Source organism: Myripristis murdjan, chromosome 3 (assembly GCF_902150065.1).
Source record: "Myripristis murdjan chromosome 3, fMyrMur1.1, whole genome shotgun sequence".
Lineage (NCBI taxonomy): Eukaryota > Metazoa > Chordata > Actinopteri > Holocentriformes > Holocentridae > Myripristis > Myripristis murdjan.
Genome location: NC_043982.1, coordinates 31,823,363 through 31,850,772, shown reverse-complemented (window position 1 = coordinate 31,850,772; position 27,410 = coordinate 31,823,363). Strand labels below are relative to the sequence as shown.

General features: G+C 43.2%; 1 protein-coding gene across 2 annotated transcripts in view; it reads right to left on the bottom strand.

Moving 5' to 3' along the window:
• Nucleotides 1–377: 377 nt before the first annotated feature.
• mpped2a (metallophosphoesterase domain containing 2a) overlaps nucleotides 378–27,410 on the bottom strand; it is a 67,618-nt gene continuing 40,585 nt past the window's right edge. For both annotated transcript variants that reach the window (XM_030048363.1, XM_030048364.1), the window contains exons 5-7: nucleotides 4,381–4,496; nucleotides 2,841–2,954; nucleotides 378–1,769 (exon numbers count right to left, since the gene is read on the bottom strand). In XM_030048363.1, the coding sequence (XP_029904223.1) occupies nucleotides 1,651–1,769; nucleotides 2,841–2,954; nucleotides 4,381–4,496 (349 nt within the window). In that variant the 3' untranslated portion in view covers nucleotides 378–1,650. The remainder of the gene's footprint in view (nucleotides 1,770–2,840; nucleotides 2,955–4,380; nucleotides 4,497–27,410) is intronic.

Here is a 27,410-nt window from a genome sequence, read left to right as displayed (position 1 = left end):
TCTTGCAATTTTATTTGCATATAAAGGCAGCTAAATATATCACAATGAACTGAAAGAAAAAGAGAACTAACATTTCCATGAAGAGGGATACAATCAGAGAGAGAGAGAGAGAGAGAAAGAGAAAGAGAAAGAGAAAGAGAGAGAGAGGAACAGAGCATGAAAGAGCATTTACAGCGGCAAAGTTGAGACAACTATTGGCAACATTTTTTGTGCTAGCAAGATTGCATTTACACACAGTGCAAAAATTGAAAACAAAAAACCAAAAAAGAAACAATAAAACACAAATACTATCAGATTTACACTTTAAAGGACAACGTAACCATGTTTAGGCAGGCGTGTTGTTGGAGACAGAACAACGACCGCCTGTTGGATTGTGACAAAATTTCCTCTCTCATCCAAGATGAAGCTCTACCCTACTGGGGGAGTCCATACAAAAAACATTAAAGAAATCTCTTTAGAGCGTCTGATGGGAGTGGTAAAGAAACATGTCAATCATACAGGTGCATACACAAAAAAATGCACCATAATTTTTTTCTTTTTTTTTGTCAAACACAACTTTTAGTACAGATGTTTTACAACATGAATATATAATATATATATATTTTTACATACATTTTCCAAATTTTTATCAGAAATCCATAAGATGTTAGAGAGTTTGTTTTTAGGGCTAGAATTTGATAGCTTTCTGTCCCTGCGTTGGTGAGGTGTTGTTTTGCTGGGATGATGGGTAATAAATAAGGGCTTTTCTCTGAGCTAGCAGAGAGTGGGGGCTCTAGCTGAGAACATTAAAGCTAGTTTAAGGCAGCGTCCCTGTCAGCCAATAAGAAAAGAGGAACTGACGAGAAAAAAAAAAAAATCCTAAACACAAAATATTACATGATACAAAATAAAATAATGGCATCCATTGTCCAGCCAACGCAAAACAAAAAATAAAGAAATTGTACAAATTCACAAAGCATCATTTATCTTACAGATCTGACCAATATTTATCAAGAGTTAGATTGTTTAACCACGAAATCCCTTTTTAAAGGAGAACACCAGTGTCATTCAGAGCTACAGCCCATTTACCTCTGTCCGCGTCCAGCTTACATTTCCCCAGCTGATCTCTACAGCATGCTGTTTGTTAATTAGATCGTTTAAGCTGTTGTTTTTAGAATACAAACATCATGGCGTTAAACCAGTTTTGAAAAGCCAAAACAGAAAATGCGACCAAACCAAACGCAGGCTTCGTGTTTACGTCACGTGATGGATTATCTTTGTTTTTCATATTGTACAAGAATGAATGGCAGGGAACGGCTACTTCAGAAGAAGGAAAAGAAGGCCTGTCATCTCCAACTATGCTGACTGGGTGCAGACACCAGGGAGGAACCTGGACCGCTGGTACTGACAAAAAAACAAAAAACAAAACACTGGTATTCTCCTTTAACCCCGCCCCCCCCAAAAACAACCCTCCCCACCCCCACATCTCCAAACCTTCTCAATTCTCAACAACACTTCGGAGGAGACCGAAAGTTTTCAAAGAAACACTTAGAATTTTTTTTTCTCGACATATTTATAGAAAAAAACAAATGTAGTTTATTCTGGCCGTGTCCATCCCCGCGCCCCGCCCCCTCCCCCCCTCAGCCCCGCCCCTCCCCTTGCAACTGGGTCTCAGGAGCTGGAGGGGTTGGGCAGGTCGAACACGATGGGTGGGTTGGTGGGCTGGAAGCTGACAGTGCAGGTCGAGGCGTTGATGAACGTCGTGTAGCCGTCTGTCATGATCCCGTAGCCTGAGGAGGGGGATGCAGGCATCAGTAACAGGCAACACAAACAAACACACACCGCCAGCGAGGGAAAGTGTGACAGAGAGACGTAATGAAAGAAAGAAACACACAAGAGGGCGGAGGATGTGGTTCAACAGATGCTGCGTGGAAAACTGGACTTCATCAGGTGGCCAGTGGTGCTTTTACTGGGCTGGCTGATCAACAAGTCCATGTTCTCTTTCCTCCCATCCTCTTTGTTCTTCCTTTCCTCCTCCATTCTGCCTTTTCTCTTTCTCGAAAGCTCTTCTTTCATTCTATTCAAGATGCTTTGTTGGCATGAAAAGTGAAGAACAATCTTGCCAAGGCATCAAGGTAGAATTTGTATGTTGTCCACATCTTTCTTTCTTTTTTTTATCCCTTCCTTCACTTTTCTATTCTTCCTTCCCTTCTTTCTTCAATTACTCCCCTGATTTCTTCCCTGCCGTTTCTCTCGCCCATGTTAAAGTAACATCTATAAATACCTGTGACATTTTCATATAGAAGCTTGTTTTTTTTTCCCTCCCTCACTCACATTGTAATAACACCACAGTGATTCAACCTCCAGCCGCGACATGAAAACTTTTTTTTTTTTTTTTTTATGGCTGTAAAAACTCAGTGTCTGGGTGCACTTTTCTGGGAAAAATATCACAGGAAGAGATGTTTTTTTAAGTTTCCCGCTTGTTTGGATTAAAAAAGAAGAACAAAGTGGTTAATATGAGCAGTGATAGCCATTATGGCTGAACAGATGAAGAAAAGAGTACCGCACTGTGCCCACATTGTTTGACTGACAGAGGATCTCTGGGAAGTGCGGTGCAAAAGTCATAGAGTAAAGGATGACCGCTTGATGCTGCACGGAAAACATTTTGGTATTGTGTGACATGAGGTGAAACTGCTACATACGTGAACAAAGAGTGTTTTGTCATAAGGCTGCATGAGGTTGGTATATTCCCTCAGAGGTTCAGTGAGTTCACGGTGATCCCTCTGGATGTCAGTGTCAGTGTGAGGGAGGTCATGTGAAGGTCGACTGTCTTGATGTCCGCTCCTCAGTTTTATTCTTACCCTCATGAATGCCCCCGAAGGCGTGGAGTTTGGGCCGAACCCTCTTCTGCACCGTGTTGAGCAGCTCCACACAGCCGACCCGCTGCAGCTCTTTTGGAACCCAGTCTCGGAAACCTAAACACACACACACACACACACACACACACAGGATAGCTTGTCTTTTGTCTGTCTCTAGGGCTGCACACTATGATATACCTGTATAATCATGTAATTCAGTGATATTGAAGAGTCTGCTTCATAACCCAGTGTGAAACATCAGTTGTTTCCATAAATGCTCACGAATCACAACCTTTGAATGATTAAAGCCAGAAGAATATACTGGTGTTGCAACAACTACTTTTTCGTTGATCAGTCTGCTAATATTTGTTTTCAATTAGTTGACAAATTGATTGATTAATCTTAAGCAACTGCATATTCTCAAAACAGAATAATTTCTTAACATGATGAGAGGACCGGCTCTCGCGTGAAAAACGGACTAAAGATGATGACTCGCAATAGGAATAAGTGGGTATGGAAAAATGAATGGATGGATGTTCATACATCGTCAATGTGCAACAGAAACTGAAGGCAGTCGTTTTTTTGTGAACTTTCTTTTCCTCCATGGCCTGGATGGCTTTATTCAGGTAGCAATCCAAACAATGCGACGCATTGACACACAGCACACTAATCAACATATTTATGTCGATGACATCGACGTGTTGCTGCAGTACTAGACCTGGATCATCATCTAGTTGAGGTAAAAAGTACAGATTCAGTGAAAAGTTTGCCTTTGCCTCGCAGCCGTGGCTCAAAATAATAAAACAGTGCAGTAATGTTTACAATAATTACAATAAGATTAAGCCGGTAGGAGACAAAATGAGACATCGTAACTGATGCTACTTTGCAAAACACTGAAAAAAAAGTGAATCTGAAATTATCTGTTAAGGTGCAAAGTGCAATGGTTTAGTTTCCTGAAACAGAGACAAATAATTGTTGTGACTAATTCTGGTGGCAATATTTAGTACAATAATTAGGAGTATCATTTAAACCATAATCACACAGCCTAGTGCTCTCCATGTTTTCCCTTCCATTTTTGGACAGCCAGCCTATACCTTCCAGCTTTCAATCCCCCCTCCATCCCCCTGCTCTCCTCTCCCAGAGTCTCTCTCCAATCGTTTGCAGCGCCTGTCACACTGGTGCAAAATCGAGTTTCCATGCAATCAAACGGGCGCAGCAGCAGCAGCCCTCCGTAGGCGAGGGGAAGGAAATCACTCAATAAAGCCAGATGGAGAGTGCAAAGGAACAAGCAGGCAAAAAACAACTGGGGCCCAAACAACCAAAAGGAAATCTAAATCAGCAGAGTCACAGCAGAGAAACAAAACAACTTCAGCCAAACAACATGTATCTTCATAATGTTGCACGCAAACACAAATATTGAATCATGAATTGTGTCTGGGACGTGAACTCCCAGCTATCGTTGGATTTAGAGGAATAGAACAATGAAGCACAACCCCCATTAAATATTGTGTTGAGGGAGTTGTGATTGGTTAATTGAACTCACCGAGGGGAGGTCCGTGGGTCATGAGTATGTCGATGCCCTCAGGGACCTGGTTCCATTTATCCAGCAGAGACTGGCCTCGAGGCAGGTTGAATCCCCAGCCGTTAAACCACGGAGTCCTACAGAGAGACAGAGCGAGAGAGAGAGAACAGAGATCCGTCAGTGACGCTTGGATAATCATATTAGCTTTGCTCAGGCGAGTTCATAACCCACACTGTACCAGACTATTATCCGGGAGCAGGGCTGCACAATTAGGACAAGAAATAGTTATTGCTGATGATTGTTTGTCTTGGTGACAGGAAATGATTTCATGGCACTTTTACACATTTAATAGTTTCATGTTTATGTGCAGTTTTTCCACATGCACTGTCCAAGTCTTACTGTATCCTTACTGAGAAAAACTGAAATCATAAATATGTTACAGCCAACTTTACACAGAATCTGTCTTTGTCATCATTAAACAGGTCAAACACTTTTGTCACGACTTTATTTTCAACTCCCCTCATCCTTATATTTTTCTGCAGATGCTGTTTGTAAGGTTACACTGCTTGTTTTAATATTTTTTTTTCAGGTCAGGTGTGCATTGAAAGGCTTTGATTGGCCAAGTGTAATGGAAGCGGAACTGGAAACAGGGGAAGGGGAAGGGAAAATACAAAAACTCTTCAATATTTGCGAAACCGCATGGAAATTAGTTGTTGAAACAATAATAATTGTGCAGCCCCACCTATGAAAGGGAAAAAAAACAAACATTTCCCAAAGAGTGGGGATCCCTCTCCTATGTTCCCCACCCACAGAGTGATTGACATTAGCCGGGCCACCTCCGGCAGACAGGAAAGGAGTGTGCGGCTCCAGGGTGACAGGCAGCATCTCAGCCTTCCCCAGCAGACACAAAGAAACCTCCGCTCTGGCTGACTAGGAAAAGGATGGATGGATAGACGGATGCAGCCGGGGTGAAAACAGATCAAGAAATAAAGGCAACGTGCAGAGGTTAGAGATGGGAGCGGGGGTGGGGATGCCGTGGGTGAGAGAGAGAAAAAAAGAAATCGAGTAGAGGCTGGTTGATAAATTGATCCTTCATTTATCACAATAGTGGTAATGGCAGAGGGAGGCTGACAACTGAGGAAAGGAAGATAGATTATCATCACATTATACCTCAGTATATAAGCTGACCTACTATCAGACACAAAAAAAAAAAAAAAAATAAAGACAGTACAGATTTTTACTTTGAGGTTTGCAGCACGGTACAGAAACCAGTCTTGAGTCCTTATTGAAATGATAATTTTAGCTCCGCTGTAGCCTGCAGAGACAGTTATTCCCAGGTTAGCTTAGGACAGTCAGTCAAGTTAGGAGCAGCTTCCAGTCACTTAGCTGCGGTGCTGTGTATGGTATTTGACCGCGGGGAAATCAGGGCTCCACAAACATCAATAGGCTTTGTTACAGTGAGGGATGGATGCCCCGGCACTAATCAATACTCACTGTTCCACTGGAGGGCCGAGCGGGGCTAACCAGAGCCAGAGCCGACTCTAAATGTGTAAAACATGAGGTCAGAATCCCTCTTGATTCATTTTAAACCACAAACCAAACTCCCAAACTACCTCAGCTCGAAACACGATACAGAGAGAATCATGTTAATTTAACTTAGAGGGGGGAAAAGAGTATTGTAAATGGAGTCAAAGCACCAGCCGGCCCGTTCGAGTCTGCTGGAGGAACAGTATTGAGTGCTTGTGCATTCTGACACACACACACACACACACACACACACACACACACACACACACAAAAGGCAACGGCTGCCTGGACCTGCAGCTCGTTCTTTCATTTGCTCGCTCACTCGTTCCCTCGTTCTCTCGCTCAGTGGAGAGCTGAGAAATGAGGTTAAAAATGAAATGTGAGGAGCAGGCAGGGGAGTGAAGGCCACAGACTGAACTGATTAATTAGAACTAATCACACAAATCGGAGCTAATGGAAGTCTAATGGATTAGTGGGAAGACGCGCCACTTCGCTGGTAGAAATAGTGCTGCTGCAGCGTGGCGAGTCCTGGAAAGCACTGAATCACATCCGAGCTGGCCTGGTTGGCCGGCTGCACACAGAAACACCGGCAGGGCATTTGTCTGGCTCTGTTTTTGACTAATAGCGACACAGCCGAACTTTGAAAAATGGGCGAATGCATTCATTTCCCCATTCAGAAAATAAATTGTGGTTTCTTGTAGCAAAATAAATAAATAGCTGAAACGTTGATTTCCTCCGTGTTTCACATGTATTCTCCTGCATAAACACATTCATCTGAGAGATGAAACATAACCCTCAACATGAGCCGTGGATCTGGAGCCAACCAGAAGGTCCTGACTGAATGGAGCTGGGTGCTGCAGCAGCTCGCCGCTACAATGGCCCCATTGTCGGGTGTCTGCCTATGAAATATACCTTCCATGCAAGTGCATTTGTTAACCTCCGCAAAGATTAATGACATCCCGGTCACATAAAGGAGAGATTGTTTCCTGTGCGCCTGTGACACACAGGTTTTATTATACTGTACTGCTCTGTGTGTGTGTGTGTGTGTGTGTGTGTGTGTGTAGCTGTGAGAGTACACACCTACCAGCATCTGAGTAGGATGCAAGTGTCAAACAGAATGTATGTTAGAAAAGATACCACTTCTTGGAAATATGTATATAGACCAGCTTGTATACGTGTGTGTTTGTGTGTGTGTGTGTGTGTGTGTTGCGATCAGACTGTTTTCGGAGCCCAGTCTTGCCTTGACACTTGCCATCTGGAGAGCGTCGCTGTGGTAACAAAGGGGAAGTGGGCTGGAGGCGGGCACAGAGGGAAGTAAAACACCCTTGCAGAAATAGAAGCACCAGAAAAGAAAAGGAGAGAAGAGGAGAAGAGGAGAGAAACAAACGGAGGAGAGGATGCCGTTCTGCATGCACATGACCCGGGGGAGAAACAAGGGAGGACATCTTATGGCCATGATGAGGCGAAAACTCGATCTCACATCCAGTGCATCACGGTGCTGACTCAAGAGCAGGGGTGCCTGATCTCTGCACTGCAGAGGAGCGCCGACCCTCCCCACGGTGACAAATGACATTTATACAACAGGAGCTAGAAATCCGCTGTTACAGACGAATCAGCAACTCCCAACAACACACACACACACACACACACACACACACACACACACACATTAAAAAGAAATAAAACAAACCACTGCATCACAAAGACGAAAGCCAGTAACCATGGTAACAAGCACCTAACGATCCCCCCGGGAATCAAATGGTGGAAACAGGTTAAATCTTCGGCTCTCGCAGCCCGGCGGAGGTGAGGCAGACAGAAGCCATTTAGCCTCGTGCGCACAACGTCAATATTCAATTAGGCCGCTGGACATCATTAGAACGCCGCCGAGCCTCGCCGGGTGTGACACCGCTCTTAACCCGCCTCCCAGACACGTCCCTCAGCGACCCTCTCTGGATCCCTGGGCAGGCTGCAACACCCTCCAACCAGCCCCGCCGCCGCCACACACACACACACACACACACACACACACACACCTCTCAATTAAAGGTTTCATTCCTCTCATAATGAGGCTTTTTAACCTAACCCCTCCCACACTTAATGGACTGTTTTAATGGTTTTAGACCTCCTGGTACCTGTTGTTTAAAACAAGGATTCTCCATTCTACTTTTCCATATCACCAACCCATGAATTATTATAGCATATATTCCTAAAATAATAATAATAATAATAATAATGGAACAGACCCTTTACTGACCCTGACAAAGACCTACAGTGTTTGAAACATGTTGGCTTTTTTTTTTTTTTTTTAATGATTTAGCCATAACAATAAAGGCCTTTTAATATTTCCTTCCTCGCTGTAACATTTCCTGATATTTGGAGTACTTGACTCGCCCTCTTAAGTGCTCCGTTTCCAAGAGCACCCGCAACATTCTTGAGCTTTGTTTGATCACACAGAGCAACAAGTCATCTTTTTTTCTCTCTGTTTGTCAGACTCTTTATTAGATTTTTGTACCACAGACCTTCCGCAGTTCTTCAAGACGTAGAAAAATGAATTCAAAAACATTTCCTCATTGTTTATATTAAGCGTTCATTTATTTTTCTGTCAGTAAATTATGTTACACTGTGATATTAGCTGTTCCATGCTTAATCTCTTGTTTCTACTTAGCGAGTTCTAGTATTTTAACTGGCAGATATGTCTGTTTGTATTGCCTCCTTTTACTATATTATGTTTACATTCTGCATTTCTCCATGTGGCTTCCTATTTTCTGCAGCAAAGAGCCCAGTTTCCCCAGGGGGAACATTAAAGTTTCATCCTGTGTGAATCATTTATAGTAAATTACAAATCCGGTGAGATTTAACTACACTTCCATTTGCTGGGGACATCCCGGATGCCGCTTCCCATTTAGAGAAGCACCGGGGTTCAATCACATGTTCGATCATCACTGGTCGTTACCCTGATCACAGCTTCTAACCTGCCATCTGATCACCACGTCTGACCCTTCTAAGGTTGTTTCCTAGTCACTTCAACCGTCCTCTGTCCTGTCCCTGACCCCCCCACCCCTACCCCCTCCCATATTACCTTTATTTACCCTGTGAAGATCAGCCTGTTGACTAAACACACGTGGACACCGATATCACAGTCTAACTCAACAGACAGCTCAGAAATCTGCTGCGCTTTTCCAAAACAGCAAGACAGAGTGCAGACCTCATGAGAAACATGTTCCAGTAAAATGCAGACACACACACACACACACACCTGTGACAACCCTCTACTGGCCTGCACTCATTCCCTGAACCCTAACCCTCAAACTCCACCCTAAAGCACTTCCAGAAATTGTTAGTAATTCCCTGCAGTGTTAGAAACTGCTAGTGGGTGATACACTTTTTATTTCTGGAACAATTTTTTGTTTTGTTTTATTTTGATGTATGTTCAGATAGTCTCAGTAGCTACTGTGGAGTTTAATAGTAGAAAATGCATTAATCTAAAACATCAAAAGTAAATATCAGGTTTTGGTGTCAGGAAAAAAATCAAAGAGCAAGAGCATTCTAGAGCCACCCTTTTGCACAGGCACTTCTTTTATTTTGAATGAAAAAAAATAATTTTGCCATTGCTATCATAATTGCTCTCCTATTCCATGCTTATAGATAGATAGATAGATAGATAGATAGATAGATAGATACTTTATTCATCCCGAAGGAAATTCACTGTTTTTCAGCAGTATCCACAGATTACAAGATTAAATAAATAAAAAATAAAGAATAAGATCTAAGTACAACACACTAGAGATCTAGGTACAACAGTGTGCAAAAAAACATGCGCATAGGTGTATAACCCTTATAACCCCCAGCTGGAGTTTGTTGAGAGTTATTCAGAGAAATGTAGGAAATCACATGGGGGAAGTGTGTTCAACAAAAAAAGTTACAACCTCATCATCACAGATTGATCACATATTTAACACTGTGAGACTATCCTAGGGGGGAATTTTCCTTCTACTATAAAGACAACATGCCTCACCCCAATCTAAACCTAATCCTAATTCTAATCTGAACCCTAAACCCAAACCTTAGCCGAAAACCTGCTCTTTAAAGTGGTGAGGACAGGCCAAACGTCCTCACATTGAAGTCTTTCCCTCATCTCTCTCTTTCCCTGTGAGGACATTTGGTCCTCATAAGAATAGCACAAGGACACACACCTTCACGGGCACAGACAGGCAAGTCCTGGCAGGACGACACAGCAGAGTGTCTGTTTTGGTCACGTTGAGGGCAGAGATAAGATCAGACATGTCTCAGGTAAAGTATGATCCTCTACCTAACAGCTAGAGAACAGCTGCACCCTGGGATATCAGGCTGGAGCCGGACACACGACGGCAGGAACAAGCTGTAGTGCGTCCAGCCGGGAAAGCCAGTGGAGAGATAAGAGGGAGAGGGAGAGAGAGAGTTAGAGTGTGTGTGCCGGTCCAGCGATCCATCGTGGCTGACCTCTCTGTCAGAGCGGCCCAGAGGTCAGCAGGGGAGGGGCCTAATTGATCAACCTGTCAGAACCAATGAGGAGGGCCATGTTAATGGGACTTTTATAAGCCCCGCGAGACACACCACCTGACACACTGCGCACAAGACAGAGCTGCTGTAAGTATGTGCAAAGCGAAGTGTACTTGCAGTGAGTGTGTATGTGGGGGTGTGAATTTGTTGGACAGTGTGTGTGTGTGTGTGGGTGTGGGTGTGTGTAAGTCTAATCCCACAGCCCAGGTAGCCTTATTAAAAGGAGCCAAGTGGAGACTCTGGCTGGGTTTTGACAAATGGCCTCTCACCACCAAGGCCACCTTTGCAAACTTTGGGGACGAGGTAGAAGGCGAAGTCACAAGGGTGAAGGGACTGTGCTTGTGTGTTGCTCTGTGAGTGTTCATGTGTGTGTGTGTGCGTGCGCTCCGCCTGGCCCCAGCACTAATAACCTGTGCCCAGTGACTGATGGGAGTGTGGAATGGATTAATCTAACAGTAGTCATGCTGCCAAACGTCGAGGCGCTAAGGGTTAGCCACCAGACTTACCCCTCTTAGCAAAGGCTACAACCATGGGGACGGGTGGCTGTGCAAACACACACACACACACACACACACACACACACACACACACACACTTCCTTTTACCCTGCCGCTCTCCCCAGGGTGTGTCTCCACACTGAGATGCAGCCAGCTGCAGTTTGACCCACAGGCTGCTGTAAAACAACCGCTGTTATCAGGCCGCAGACGCTTCACAGCAAACACAGCTGCTCTCCGTGTCCCAGCAGCTCCCAGCGCTTCACAACAGGTTTGTGGGAAGTTGGAGAGACAAGCGGACAAGAGGCGAGAGTGAGCGACAGAGCCAGCGGGAGAGAAAAGGGCAAGCGCCTTACTATCATGGATGAGAGTCAAATGAGAGCAGACAGGTTCAGAGTGGTTCCTTCACCATCATTAAAACAAGCGCCTCCCCCCTCCACCCCCCAGCCCCCGGACCCACTCTGCAGTCAGAGGTACACTGGATTAGCGCAGACACTGCCATCAAAGAGCATCCCAACTGCAAGTGGCTGTCTGGGAGCGAGAGCGTGAGTGTGCATGCAATATCTGTGTGCACAAGTGTGTGTGTGTGTGTGTGTGTGTGTGTGTGTGTTGGGGGAGTTTTGCAATTGCGAGAGTGAGAGTGCAGTCAAAACTAAATAAGTAGAAATGTGTGAGTGAGTGTGAATATAAAAGTGTGCGTGTGTGCGTGTGTGTGAAGACGTGAGCTGAGGGGATTAGGCAGCTGGCAACACACTTGAGGTTAGATAGGAGAGAAGAAGCGCTGCAAATCTTAAACCTCCCTCACACTCCCTTTAAACACACAGCTCCAGTAAAATGTGAATAATGATGTAAGCTGATAAAATTATTTTCTTTTCTTTTTTTTTTCACAGAGGAACCTTATATGTTGCCATATTGCCAAAAAACAGTCATTTTTGCCATCTCGCTTCAAGTGTTTGTTTTTGGTGCCTGGCTGTGAGCATGCACTTCTATTTGGTCTACTCTTTATTTGGCTTTGGGGCTTCTGCACCTCACTGTTTTGCATATCAAAACAACATAATAAGTGCAGATTCAAGGTGTATGCCAACATCATGATCTTCTGCAGGCTGGGGGGATGGAGGTAAAAATTCTTTTTTTCTGAACAAGGATGGACATTGATCGTCAGGCAACGGTAAAATCTGTCAGCCTCTCAAGATGAGAAGTGATTGCACAGCTTCAGTTTCTTTTGTGCCGCAGATTCCAATCACTTTAACGCATATCTGGACCTGAGCGAATATTGATGAACCGCTTGTATGGTTATCTCTGAATTTTATGCCAGCAGAAAGTCTCAGGAATGCCAGATGCGGTTGAAAAGAAAGTCTGAACTGAATAAATGCTTTTGTGTGTATCTAACAGTAGTCCTAGTCGTAATAGCAGCGGCAGTAACAGCACACTCCCATGCTCCTGACCCTGCTTGTGACTATACAAGGTGAGGTGTGGTAGGAGGGGGAGGGGGTGTCATGGGAACAAGGATGCATGAACATGTGAACATGGCATCCCAGCACTTTGAAATATGGACTGTCAGGAAGCCAGGCAGGTCTGGAGAAACCAGAGAGCGCTATAATAAAAACGAGGGGGGAATCTGGGCCCATTCAGATTCTAAGTGGGGCTGGGGGCAGGGGCTGAGACCCATTCAACCTGCACAGAGAAGCAGAGACAAGGGTCCCATTACCTTGCCCTCCTCCACCCTGACCTCCATGAACTTGATCCTGGAGAACAATGAAGGACAGGAGGGTGGAACAGGGGGAGAGGAGTGAAGGGAGGCAAGGAGAGGATAATATCCCTGGAAAATAACTGAGCTTTCCTCGGTGACAGTAATTGACTGACAGTGAGGTTTCATTTCTCAACCGTGCTCCAACCTTTCCTCTACCTATTTCTATCCTGATGAGGTGATGTGAAACTGAAGAATTCTGCTTTGTTACATGCAAATGTCTGAGGGAAGCACAGAAACGAGTAATACGAACTTTACTGGTTCTCTTCCCAAACACATAGGGCCTCATTTATCAAAGTAGCGTAAGATCCAATCTAAGAGTAAGATATGCATGCGCTCATCTCACAGACAGGATCTGTATTCATGTATTCCATCTTTGGCGTATTGGTACGATAAAACTCACATGTGGTCTAAGAGTGTGTAGGTTTGGACGTAGCACTTCGAGGAGCCAGAAAAATGCTTTATTTGGAAATATTAATTCTCAGTGTGATCAATATGAGGTCTGCTGTCAGTGATAATAATTTGGTTTCTGTTGTTGTTTCTATTTATCAAAAAATTATTTTGTCAATGAGCAACTATAGGAAACTCATTCACACTTATTCAAGTGATGACACTGCTGTTGGTTGGTGTGTGTGTGTGTGTGTGTGTGAGAGAGAGAGAGAGAGAGACAAAGGGAGAGAAAGTGAGAGAGCGAGAGAGAGATGCGTAATTTCTGTAATGATAAAATGAATAAGGCACTACTGTGATAGCACCATTAATCCATATTAATAGATGCAAACAGTAATATTTATACTTAATGTTGTGAAAAGGTAGGGTCATGGTTGACAGCTGAACAGGCTGTGCAACTGCTTGTTCGAAATCAAAGATTGTGCATGATCTTTCAAAGCATCATATTTTTATTACAGTTTTCATATGTTGTATAGCCTTGTACAGTTTGCACTGTTTTGCCATTTGCTAGTTTTAGTAGATAGTTTAATAAACTGCAGCTCTTGAGTGCGGCTCTCCACAATGCACAAATTATGACATCTGACAATGCACTCTGCTACTTTTTTGCATCACAAAATATCGTGCACTGTTACACCCCTAGCAGAAGCTGTTAATAATGCCCTCTAGCCCTACTAGCACATTGCATGTTAATAATGGTTGTGAGTGGTACACCCTGATTTCACAACTGCTATTGATTTACCAATTTTACAATCACATGTGGAGGAATTCTTACATTTCAAATCTGCTCTCCTTTCTTCACAACTTTGATTAATGAGGCCCAGAGATTCTGAAAAATCACAGGACTGAACAGGTCTGAATAGCTCAAACTTTCATTTATGAAACACAATACAAAGAGACTGTAAGGTATGAAAGGAGTCAAGAGGACAAGGAACATTGTGTTTCGCTTCTGCTAACCAGTGTGACGTTACAATGCCGAAGGTCAACCGCTCTCTCAATACAATAAACAGCAAAAAAATAAAGATTAGTTTGAGATGCTTCAAACCCGGAGTTGAAACGGACTTGGTTGAAACAGGTTGAGGAAAACATGGAACGGAATGAAAACAAAAGGGGAAGAGGGGAAATAAGACATATGATATTGCTGATGCTGTTTGCCTGATCATATTGTGAAAATCAACAGGAACTTTTAGTAGGGAGACAGGGCACCCTGGAAAATGAAAATAACATACACTGAAGCTACATTTAGTGCAGCACTGAGTCTAAACTCTGTCTTTAGAACAAACAGGTAAAAAAAAAAAAATCTGTCAAGTGGATGAGAAAATTTCATTCATTTCCACAAGCTGGCTTGCCTCTCACAATTAGATGAAAGGAAAAGTGACTTAATAAGAGAAACGTACCAAAAAATGCCGGACACTGTTTGTCTGCTGTGCACCACAGGGAATTACTATCCTCCCAAGGATTACGAGAAGAAGCAGCTCAGCCAGTTTCTCACAGCCTCTTGTGAGAGGCTGGGAAAGCACCCTGACTTGTCCTCTGCAGACATGACAGCCCAACCAGTCCGTGGTTCACAGGCCAAAGGTCATGGGGGGTGTTGGAGGCGACAGGAAGGGCCACAGGGTTAAGCCAGCACAGACACATGGCACCCTTTCCACGGCTATTGTCTCCACCTTACAACAAGTGGATGTCAGCGAGGGCACAGAGAAACAGTGGCAACAATAGGCACAGGAAAGCACACAAACTGGCATTGTTGCTCTAACGGGTTTGTATACAAAGAGCTGGAACACGGACAAAACAAGACACACTTGAGCAAATAGGACTGTGTGTACAAAGGGGCTTGGAAATTGTGCAGGCACACCCGTAAATGTAAACCGAAAACCTTTAGTTCATTTGGAATCCCTTTCCTGAGAAGAACAAAAGATGCTTGAATCATAGAAAAAGTATTAAAGACCTTTTTTTTTTTTTTTTTACTGTGGTAATTCAACAAAAGTCAGTTTACAATTTTTTTTAGGCAGACATAAATACTCATGAAGTGAAGATCATAGTATATTATTTAACGAGTAATAAACCAATTCTAGGTTATAGGAAAAATGGTGTGTTAAAGAATGCACCAAGTGTTTTTTTGAGTTTGTGCTGTTGATGGACTTGGTGAATTCATAAAAACAAAGACGACTAACTCACTGCAAAGCTGGAGCCTGTTTGTCACTGTGTCGGCTGGTCTGTCAGCAGTTAGGTCCAGAGCAGCATAATCTGCTTGTATTGACATGCAATTTGGTGACAACACTCACATTAGAGGGTGAAGAGGATGAAACCTGATTGGGGCTTATGTATTGAACTGTTACTAACACAGTAACACCTGCCACTTTGGAAGTTTCACTTTCATTTTCACAGAAAGCATCGCTCTTAAGCAGAACATAACATAATGTGAGAGATCAACACCATCCAATTTTATAATCTATATATGGACTGTGACTTGGGATGAAGGTGTGTGTGCGTGCGTGTGTGTACCAACAGGGAGGGGTGGCAGCCTGGCACACAAGAGCAAACGCAATGAAATGGTAAACAAAGCTCTAAGGACCAGGGCAATACATGAAGTAGATCTGAACAAGTGGGCGGTGAAGGGGCAAGGGTTATGCTAACTTTACGTAAACGGCCAATGATTATCCGGTTTCAACGTAGATACTGGAGCAAAACTGGGAGGATAACTGTCTGTAGGCGAGTTAGAGGATTGGCAGTAGTAAGCAACATCGTATTTATTCCATCTCTTACTTTGCACCTCGGAGTTAAATTAAAACGTATCATGACAGTATGGGACCTTTAAATGGCCTTTTATTCATATAATTTTAAACAAACATGGACACATGGATAATTTGGATGTTTTTAACAAACCGAAAACAATGATGTGTTCCTCAACAGTGCCTAAGTCACAAAACCAAATCTGCCACCAAAGGTAATGAACCAGGTATTCATAAACCCCAAAACTGATCAACACACATCTATGATGCTGCTTTTAGGAAAACTAAAAACATTACAGGTGTGAGGAAAGTTTGAAGTCTGAACGTTAAGTTTTATATTTTAGTGGAATGAATGGAGACCAATGGGTGGATAAGGTAGGAAAAATGATGCAACTTCTTTCTTTGAGAGAAGATGAGCAGAAACATGTTTATACATTTTGTAGATATTAAATGTCTGTTTCCTTGGGTTGCATTTGGCGTCTCTCATCAACAGGAGTTACAAGTTTACCACTTTTGGATTACTGCTGACAAGAATAGGCCAACTACCAGAATGATGTGAATGGAGGGATTGTGCTGTTTGTGTGTGTGTGTGTGTGTGTTTTGGGGGACTGGTGGAGGTTGAATACCTCTAAGTTGAGTGTGTGGAGATAAGCAGTCTTGTCCTTGCCACCTATGCTGTGTAGAGGTCAGCAGGAAGGAAGAGGAAGTGCTACAGGACGATGTGAATGCTATCGCTGAGGACCAGAAGCCAGTTGGTGAGCTGCCCTTCTGTTTATGGAGCTGTCTTTACTGGTAATGATTGATGGTTTGCTACGGACAATCCACATCTTCCTCACAGGCCACACAGAGCAGCAGGAGATGCAGCAGGCGAAACAAAAGATAGTGTTTGTATGCATGTGTGTGTAGATATTTGAGAGAGCAGTACAAAAGGAAAAAACAAAACAAAAACAAACAACAAAAAAAGTTTTTAAGTTGTGTCTCCATCAAAACAAGTGGCAAAAATAAGCCAGGCTAAACCAGATTTTAAGAATCAATGTCTAAATGACTTGTTATAGACTATCTTCAGGTGGGAGAGAGTGAAGGCAGAGAAACAGTGATATGATGAGAAACTAAAAGAAAATGGAAGAATTTGAATTCTACTGTCAAGTCTACTGCTCAGCTACAATCGCTACATGGTGGTTCACTGCATATATTCGACATATTAATACACAAGGTGTGATGTTGCTTTCTGATATGATTATATATCATTCCTTTTATGGTTTTAAAACCTAAAGAAGCCCAAAGCACACATGAGATTAAAGCCAATTCTCTGGATTAATGTAGGCAGAGAATGAGCTTGAGGGTGGCTGCTTTTTGAGGACGACTGCTGTGAAGGTAACACCTTCCATGGTTTGATTGAGCCATCTACCTTAATTTTTCCCATTTTGCTCCTACATATTCAATCATTCATGTTTCTTCCTCCTAAAAAAAACCTTCAATAGAGCTTGCACCTCTTTTCTCTCTATCAAAACCCCTAGCACTTAGCATCCCCCTGTCATGTACAGGCTTGTTGTCATTGATGGCTTTACTTATTCATTTGAGCTTTTATTTCTGTTGGATTCAGCTGCGCCAGCACTTAGTTTGGTGACCTTTCCCACTGAGCTCTGCAAAGAATAATGGCCAGGACAGTAGCTACACTTTGAGCAGCAATTTATGTCTGGTGGAAAATAAAAAAAACGCACCACGGTAAAAGGTGCAGCTAATGCAGGGCTGCCACACCCTGAGCCACAGAAGCCTGGGACACGGGGCTCCTCCGGCTTTTCAAATATTTATTCTCTCATAGCGTGAGACTCAGCGTGGGATGAAAAACAAGACAGAGTCCTGCTGGGCCCAGGGACCTGTCACTGTACACATATACACTAGGACAAACACACAAAACAAAAAAAACAAATAGATGGGCAGATTCAGATGTCAGTCGTGTGTGCATCTCCTCCACAACCACCACCTTGCTGCAGAGCCGTCTGGAGCTCTGCATGCTGTCTCTTGCCTGAAAAGACAGCCTGAGCACTGGAGAAGGGGATGCATGCAAGCGTCCACAGACACAACGCCTCTACTCCCCTCCTGGGTGCTGAGCCCTCTTGTGCTCCATGACATTGTGACTGTATTTTAGAGCCTCAAGCAGCCTCCTCATGTCATGTATCCCTCCTCATGTCACAGACATCTGGTGAGCTCTAGGCTCCTTTAGACTCCCCTGTGCTCCCCACTGTGCTGGAGCCTTTGATTTAGCCTGCACCGCTACTAATCACACCAAGAAATTTCCTTCTATCCCCCATACCTTCATACAGTGGGCACTTTCTGGTATGCAGCCTACAGTACTAAGGAAAGAGCATTTCAATGGCATCTTGCTTCTGTAATTTGAAGTATTTACGTATGTCAGGGTCGGACTTTTTTTTTTATTTTTTATTTTTTTATTAATAACCACTTTGTTCATAATCTTGAGTTTCATGAATTCCAGATTTATCAAAATGCAGAAATTCAGCTAAGCAGAGGCAACCGTGTCCTCTTGAGGCCAGTTTATATTTATAAAATTCCACTTTATGCCTTAAAAAAAAAATGTAACAGTGTGTAAGGTGACGCAAATCCTCAGGAACTGTGATTCATCTGCTTGAAAGCTTTGTACTTCTTTGATCGTGTTTTGGTTGATTTTCACAACGGTGAAGACAACAGGGAACTGGCAGAAGAGAGCGACGAGCTGAGGAGGTTCAGAAACATATTAATTTGTACTTCAGCTCATCCTAACTCTATTAACATTTCTAAATGATGGACGTAACTGAACTGCAGAAAGGATGTTAATTGGCGAAAGTGATCAGACCAACAGACAGTGTGTAATGACGCCTCTGCCTCATTCTCCATTTGGTGGAATTTTGTGTTAATGCACACACACACACACAAACACACACAACAAATTCCCCCTCTGGGAGATCAATAAAGGCAAATTTGGTTGAATGTGAAGTAGCAGAGTAGAAACTGTTCAGTTACAGTGACTCACGTTCACTGCAAAAACTCGAAGATTATTTGTCTTATTTCAAGTCAAAAATGTCTTATTTCTAGTCAAAATATCTCATTACACTTAAAATAAGACATGATCACCTCAGGAGTAAATTGTTTTTAGACAGGTGATCATGTCTTATTTTAAGTGTAATGAGATGTTTTGACTAGAAATAAGACATTTTTGACTTGAAATAAGACAAATAATCTTGGTAAGATTTTGCGTTTTTGCAGTGTTGTACTGGCAATCATGCTTGAACTAAGCTTGCCTAGTCTTGCCTTACATCATCTGTGTTAGCATGGATTAATAAAACATTGACACTGCTGCCCGAGGTTTCACAGACCTGTAGGGAGATGTGGTATGAGGTGAAGAGGGCAAAAATGGCACGTTACAACACTGTTAATTGTCACAATATTTTTGAAGCAGACAGGATTTTAATAATGGGGCTCCATGGTTTGTGTGTAAAACATGGATTAATTGTAGTAAATGGGCCAAACATTCAAAATCTTTCGGAAGGTTCTCTGAGTCACCAAATTGAAAATATGGGAATGAGATCTTGATCTAAAATATAAACAATTAAAAATTAAAATATTTTTTTTTTTTTTTTTTTTTTTGCAAAATTATTGCTAAACTGGTGAATGTTATGATGTTAAATTAACCATCAAAGGTGAAAGAGAAACCTATGACTTTAAAGTGGTATTCCACAAGATTCTTTCTGGTAACACTTTTCATGCCAAGTGGTGGAGATCACTCAGCAAGAGTTACCAGGACTCTGATATCACTGGACAGAGAGTATGTAGTCCTGTTCTCCAGAAAAAGACCTGGTGCTCAGGAATGCAAACGCAATAAAGAGTAGCAGAAATTAATTTATATAAAAATTCACAGATTACTGCTTTAAAGAAAAAAAAAAATCACCCTACGACACTTTGCCATTGTTCACAAACATGAATTTGCTATTTATGTTGTATTTTTTTTGGGTGCTCTTTTGTCGACTAGTCATTTGTTTTTAGGGGAGAAAAATTATGACTGAAAACAGAAATGATTTCTTTCATGATTCAATGCCAAGTCCTAAAAATAACAAAGAAGAAGGGGGCCAGCAGACTTTGCTCTCCTATTAAACTCCACTGTAGCTGTGCTGCTGCCCGCTGCAGCTGCTCTGCCAGACACAGGCCGAGCTGTGCCATACATTCTTGCTCACTTACCTGCTAAACTAAGCAGTATTGGAGCCATTTATTATCACTAGCTCATCCTGTGAGTTAGCCTTGGTATGCCGTTAACTGACGACATGCTATTAATTCTCCAGGTACAAGGGGGACGTGACCCCGTTTCAAAAGGCTGTGGTAAGTCGGCACACCACCATCACACAGTCCTGTGTGTTTAACGGGCCTCATAGGGGAAGGAGACTTAAATGTGTTTACACAGTGGCATCTCTGAGCTGGTATTAATAATAGAGCCACTTAGCATTCAGAGGCACTGGGCTCAGCCGCGTTGTTTGTTTCACAGGTCATTAAATTTATGCCGCAGCCCTAATGTTCATTACAGAAGCAAGCTGGCCAGGGGTCTCTAACATTCACTCACCATCTTTAATCCCGCTGCTGTATTCCTCACTGTTGTCCTTTTCTATTCATCTCTCCCTCCTCTTGCCTGTCCCTCACATATATCTCACTCATTTTGCTCCACAACACTATTTCTATTTCAATTAAAAGATTACACCAATGTTGTTCAATTTACATTTCTCCAAAGTACAAGCAATGACTTTTTCTTTTGAACCCCCAACATGCACACACACACACACACACACACACACACACACACATACAAACACACAGACACGCACACTTTGCAACCGTTACCTCAGCAGAAATTTTAAGTCGAAACTGAAATAGCTCCCTGTGCTACCAACCTGGACCTAAAAACAGCACTCACTGACATAGTTTTTCATCTGTACATGTTGTGGCTGCTCCAAAACACCCCGAAATACATGCTATGAGCTCTGTTTTGCCAATTCTACCTACACAGACAATGCTGGCAAGAGGAGGCTGATCTCTGGTCAGGCTTAATGGCTGGTAAATCCACTTCTGTTGTAAACAAACCAAAATCACCCTGTTGCAAGCTAATACTGGCTACAGTTTGCCATGATGGAAGAAAGACATGCACAAAGGGAACGCTCATTATGCTCTTTTCTGTGGATTTCAGTGCAAGTACAATTATACTGACAAAACTGGCTAAAATTGTTAATGGTAGGGATTTATGGAAGCTAACAGGAAAACATGATGAGATGAAGAAATATCTGTGATGCTGGCAGGCTCCTGTAATCTTTTTCTTCTCTCTCATTATTTCCTGTGCATCTTGTACCAAATTTTTCTAACCGCATCTTTCCATTCTTCCTGTGCCCAGCTTTTCTTCTAATCAGGTGCTCCAGCAGAAAACACTGCATGTCACTCACGCACCTCAAAGACGCGTACATGCTGTGATCAGGCAATACCAGTGCAACACAGCAACCCTGGGGGGCAGTTTTAATGGACACACCAGGTGGGGGGCACGTTTAACATGCACACACAAAAGTAAATCAACACTGCCCAGATTCTCATTGCAGCTTCTGCTCTGAGCCACAAACAGCAGCCTGGTCCCACAGGCTCCAACCACCCACCAATCCCTTCATTATTTCTTAATGCAACTGATTATACACTTCAGAAAAAAAAACACAGCCACAGAGTCCTGCAGGAGAAAAAAAAAACACAAACACTTTAAGAAGAGAGCAAACATACTGTTTAATCTAATTAATCCACTTGGAATTGTAGCACACTTTCATGACGGACTATACAGCTGGTGCAGTTGGGCCGTAGAGAAAAAGAGAAGCGGCTTCTTCCACAAAAATACTTAATGGCTCAGAAAGTGACTAACGGTGCCAGTCCTTCCCTGGCTGCCTTGGACCTACAAGACGAGGCTCCCCCCACCTCCAGCATACCCTCCAAATACATATGCATTACATCTCTGACTCTTATTTGATGAAATTTTGTCACAGGAGCCCACCGCTGATGAAAAATCATTACTGATTCAAAACAAAAATCCACCCTCAAACACGTAAACACTGTTACGCAGCAGCTGGTGGCAGTTTATCTAGCATTTCTGGGCGTGCATTGTTATTTTTGTGGTGTGTTCCACAAAGGAGTCTGATAGCAGAAAATGTCTCGGCGAGCAAAAACATCAAAAGTAAAGATCAGGTTTTGGTGACAGTCCCTCACAATCAGAGAATAAGGGGTTCTTTCACAGACGCCATTTTGCTCTGACATCCAACAATCACAGAGGGAGAAACCAATCACAGAGGAGACAGACACACTGTTTTTCCACACCCACAGTAGCATCAGACCAGAATGCAATGCAGCCTCAAGAGACGCTTCATTTTGAGCACAGGGTGACTCTGGCTTTCTCAGCTGGAAAAACATATGCTCTCTCCACCAACACGTACGGCATATCCCACATCTGCATGCAACAAGTTCACACCCATTCTCAGAGGGCTGTTAAAAGGACTTCTGGGAGATGTAGGAAATTACTAACTCAAGTAGAAGAGCTAAATTACAACACTTCATCACAGAATAACTCCTGGAACGCCCTGAACATCACAGACTGATGATATATAACAGTGCAAGTGTATCTGAAGGGGGATTTCTCCTTTAATTTGGAGTTGTTTGACTTTCTCTTTTTCTTGAGTGAGCAGGGGAGCCAATGATTCGTTCTTGTATTTCTTTACTTTTTGAACAGGTGGTGTAAAAAAAAACAACAAAAAACAGTCAAATTGATCGATTCCTCATTTTGCTTGTGGACTTCATCAAACCAGCATCTGCTTAAAATAAGCACCACTGCCACTGGAGACTGCATGATCTCATTCTGTGTGTGTGTGTGTGTGTGTGTGTCAGTGTGTCTGTCATTACTTGCATCTGTCGTCCCTTTCACCCGGCCCAGACTGAGCCTGTGTGTCTGCAGTGGAGGATCAGTGCTCTGGAGACCATCATGTCGTGTGGCTGGCTAATTAAACTCAATGCAGCCGCCGTGCCAGCCAGCCCTGGGGTCAAAGGTCACTATGCAATCATAGACACAAGCAGGTAACAGCCCCCCTCCAACTCATAGTCCTCCCCCACAACAATCTCTCTCCTCTGCTTCTTCTGTGTCCTTCCTTTCCCCTAATCTTGTCTCACTGCTCCTCTCCCACTCTTGATGAACAGAGAGAAAGTGAAGCGGGGTGGGTGGGACTTCTGTTTCTTCTTCTTCGAGAGGGAGACAGACAGAGAAAACCCTCAAAATGATTTGTCCACTCAATGACATGGGAGAGAAAGAATAAAGAAAAGAGAAATGGAGCAGAGGATGGGTGAGGAAGAGGAAAGGCTTTTAAATATCTATAGGAAACGTGCACTTCAGAGTGCTTTCAATGTGATGAAAGCACCAAAGTGCTGAAAAGGTGCAAGGCCGTTGGCAGAAGGCGAAACATGTCATGGGAAAGAAGCTGCAGGAGAAGTGAATTTTTCTCTTTGTGGCAATGCAATGTCTCACTTGTATGAATTAACCTATTAATTAACCAGAACAACTGCATGCTGTTGACCTTTGCACATGCCTTCTTTCATAGCAAAGTGGCAAAAGAACTTAGTGTGTTTTCTCTGAAAGACTGTGAAAAATATGAGGTCGAGGTGGCTAGTGCTGAGGTTGAGGGGGTGTCTGATGCACAAAGGCATCTTTCATGGTCAAGAGAACTGAGTACATACAGGGAGAGATAAAGAGTGGTCTGAATCACTGGGAAAGTTTATTTTATTGAATTTTTACATTTGTTTCATTTGTAGTAGGTGCACACTGCCCAATTATAAGCCAACCAAAGCTTGCAAATAAAAGTACAAGAACTACAAGTAGCTTGTTGATTGAGTTGGAGTTTTGAGTTTTTCCTCTAGTACTAGTTATCTGCAAGTTTCTCTTTTAAATGGAACTAAATCAACTAAATTCTGTCTGTGGCTTTCATCCGAATACAAGCGGACAGATGTCACTCTGTCTGTACACACCTGGCATTAACATGTGTCTCCAAGTGCGTCTCACCTGCCCACTTGTGATCGGATCTCACTTTCCCGCTCTACATGCAAATAAACAAGTAACATTTCAGAGAGAGAGACAGAGAGAGAGAGAGAGAGACCATAACATGAAATTCCCACTTTGACAGTCCTCTTTCCACACAAAAATAAAAAATAAAATGGCATTAAACAGGCCGCAGGTATTTAACAAAAGGAGACATCCTTGCACACTCCAGCCTCATTTCAATGCAGTCGTCAGCCACTGAAGAAGCATTTTACATCTGTTACAGGCTCAACCCGATCATGTTCAGACTTAGATTATTGAAATTATTCCAGTAGGTCTGAGAGGGTTCTCTGCTTAAGTGGATATATCAACCTGTAATATACATATATATATATATATATATATATATTTGACATTTTCTGTTTTATCTGACAGTCACAGTAGAGATAGACAGGAAAGGCAGGGGTGAGAGAGAGGATGGCATGCAGCAAAGGACCTGAGGTCGGATTCGAACCCCGGTCGCTGCGATCAGGACTCAGCCCTGGTACATGGTACGTGCTCTTAATATTTCTGAAGTATTCCTGCAGTAACTGCAACTCCACATATGCACGGACGCGGCTGCTCTAATATTTCCTATAGAAACTATCACGTCTAGGGTTAGAAAAATTGTGTTTAATGACGCTGGTGCAAGAAATTTAAGAGCTGCCGCTGCCTCTGAATTTGATATGGAATAAAAAACCCTGCATATTGTTCATACATATTTTAGAGACCCCCCCCCAAATTTCTTGCACCATGTTTTTAGGGGAGTTCATGTCTTATTAAGGGGAGTTTTTATTCATTAACCAGATGCTTTATAGTCGACCTGCAGTTCAGTTCGCATTTGATCCATTAGCTGACAGTGCAGCCATGCTGGGCAGAGTCAGGTAAGATATTTTCTCTATTGGAAAAGTTACGTCTGGCCGGTGTTGGAGGTGCTGGGCTGGACACTCACTCAGGACGCATTAAGGACACATTGCTGCTGTCTGTACTTAGAGGTACGAGCTTGTATTTGGATTTCTCAGGACAGTTGCTAAAACCAGGTGGGGAACAGGCCCAAAGACCATCTATTTTTTGGTCCTGAGGTATTGAAAATGGAAACAATTAAGAGACGAATGACAACGTTGACTCCTGAGGACTATATGCATCAAAGTGTCACACCATCACATTCGTGAGCACAGTGATCCAATGGTTAGTGGACCACCGACTAATATCTATAGTAGCCAACCGATCAGAGATAAGAGAGGATTGAGAAAAAGAGAATGAGAAAGAGCCACAACCTCAGACTCTCTTTGACTACTAAACAATGATGGCGAATTGTATAATACTACAGATCCACCATTACACTCAATATTTAATGATATCTGAAATAGGTCTTTACATAGCCCAAAGACATTGAGTAGTATACTGTATCAGATATATTCTGATGCACTGCTTTGTGTATCTATCTGGTGATTTACTGTGTATGTCAGCATATGATTGCTAGACTTTTTCTAATAAATCGTTCATGTATTTTTGTTCTGCAGTGCTTGGACAACACATATATTAAACATACCACAAAAGCTCATTTGAATTTGAATTTAACTTTGAAAGAGAGAGAGAGAGGACTCCACATCTGTTTCTCAGTGTCCCCATCAAAGGGATGACCCTACCCCAACCCCCACCACCCCGTCCCCGCCCACACACACATAGACACACACACACACACAAATACAGACATGCAAACCGACAGGAACAATTACCCAATTACCTTCCAGCCGGAGGGTCAGTGTGTACTGTAACTACACTTTTGTCTGTCTGTCCAGGCCGTCAGGGACAAACAGCAACCTGACCTCAGATCAGTCTGTGTGTTTGTTGGGAGGTGGGTGTGGGGTGGGGTGGTGGGGTGAATAAACATTTATCTCATAAATATGTATCTCAATTATCTTTGATATTGCCTAGAGATGAACAAAGCGGGCGGCCAAAATAGCCATGAAAGTCCAGATCAAGCTTTGTGTGTATTTTTTTCTTATCTTTTTTTTTTGCCTCCTGACTGGTTGAGTTTGCCTATGTTTACATCTACTTTGCAGTTAACATCTACTTTGCTGCGTTACTTTGTCAGAAAAAACTAAATGCAGCCACCATATAAATAAGATGAATAGCTATGGACTCCACAAGCATAATGATAATGCAAAGAAAATGATCAAAATAAGTCAATTTGCATTGGAAATGATGGAAATGTGATTTTTTCCGTCCACTTGCTTTGAGAAAAAACATGTTAAGTCTGAATACCAGACCAAACAACTTGTCACAAAGGGTTATTTTTCTCTTTTTTTTTTTTTTTTTTTTTGCCGTGAATCTTGTGTTGTAGCTTGATCTGGAGGAAAGATTTGGCTGCGTCAGCCCTTTTCCAGACCTGACTGTGTTTGATGGAGTTGCTGGCTGCTTTGCGCTGGGACCTCTGTGTGCCTGGCCGGGTGACTGATGCACACAAGGCCACAGAGGGGAGCTTTATTAAACGGTAGCTAGAGCCCATCAGTCTCCCTTTGACATATTGGGGGCTCACCTTGGGGTGGGGTGGGGTGGGGGGCCCACAGGGCCTCAGAGAAGTCAGGGAGATATGGAGCATTTACTGTCTGTGTTAATATGCTTCTGTTAATAGGCCTCTATTGCGTGTTTGTGTGTGTGTATGTATGAGCTCTGAGCATGCTGCTCCTTGAATTTTGACTGCATACCATGTTTATGTTGCATAACGGGCATGTGAGAAATAGGTCTGTGTGTGCGTCTGCAGGTGTCCATGTGAGGTTGTGTGTGTGTGTGTGTGTGTGTGTGTGTGTGTGTACATGTACGTGGTAGTGAGTCATTTAGCGGGAGAATGCTGCGAGCCGTCATGCTGCAGAGAGCGAGGGCGCGATGACAAATCCATCACTTAACCCTCTCATTCACTCCGCTGACACAGTCTGGGAAACACATTCCACGCGCACCACAGCCGTGGCCCTGGACTCCCCTCCAGTGCAGGTCGCTGACACCCACCAACCCCCCGAGCCCTCCCACTCTCTGTCTGTCCTTCCTTCTGCAGGCTCCGTGCAGTCTACACTGTGCAGTGCGCTAAATCCCCCTGTATCAGTAACCTGACGACCGCCTGCACCCGCACCAACACCTCAAAGTACTCTTCCACATTAGGGCTGCACCAAACTCAGAATATCGTCAGCCAAATCAGATTCAGACGTTCCATCCAAGTAGTCTTTATGAGTACGTTTACATGCACACCATATTCCGGTTCGGGTCAATATTCCGGTTAAGGTAATTGCGCCGCGGCAACTGGAATATTCCGTTTACATGTTACTTGGCATGCCCCCGTGTTTCGGCGTATTCCGCTCTCTTACGTAATGCGACACTCAGCCGCGGGGGGCAGCAGCACGCGTATAGGCGTCTGGTCTGCCGGAAAAACAGACGAAGAAGTCTTCTTC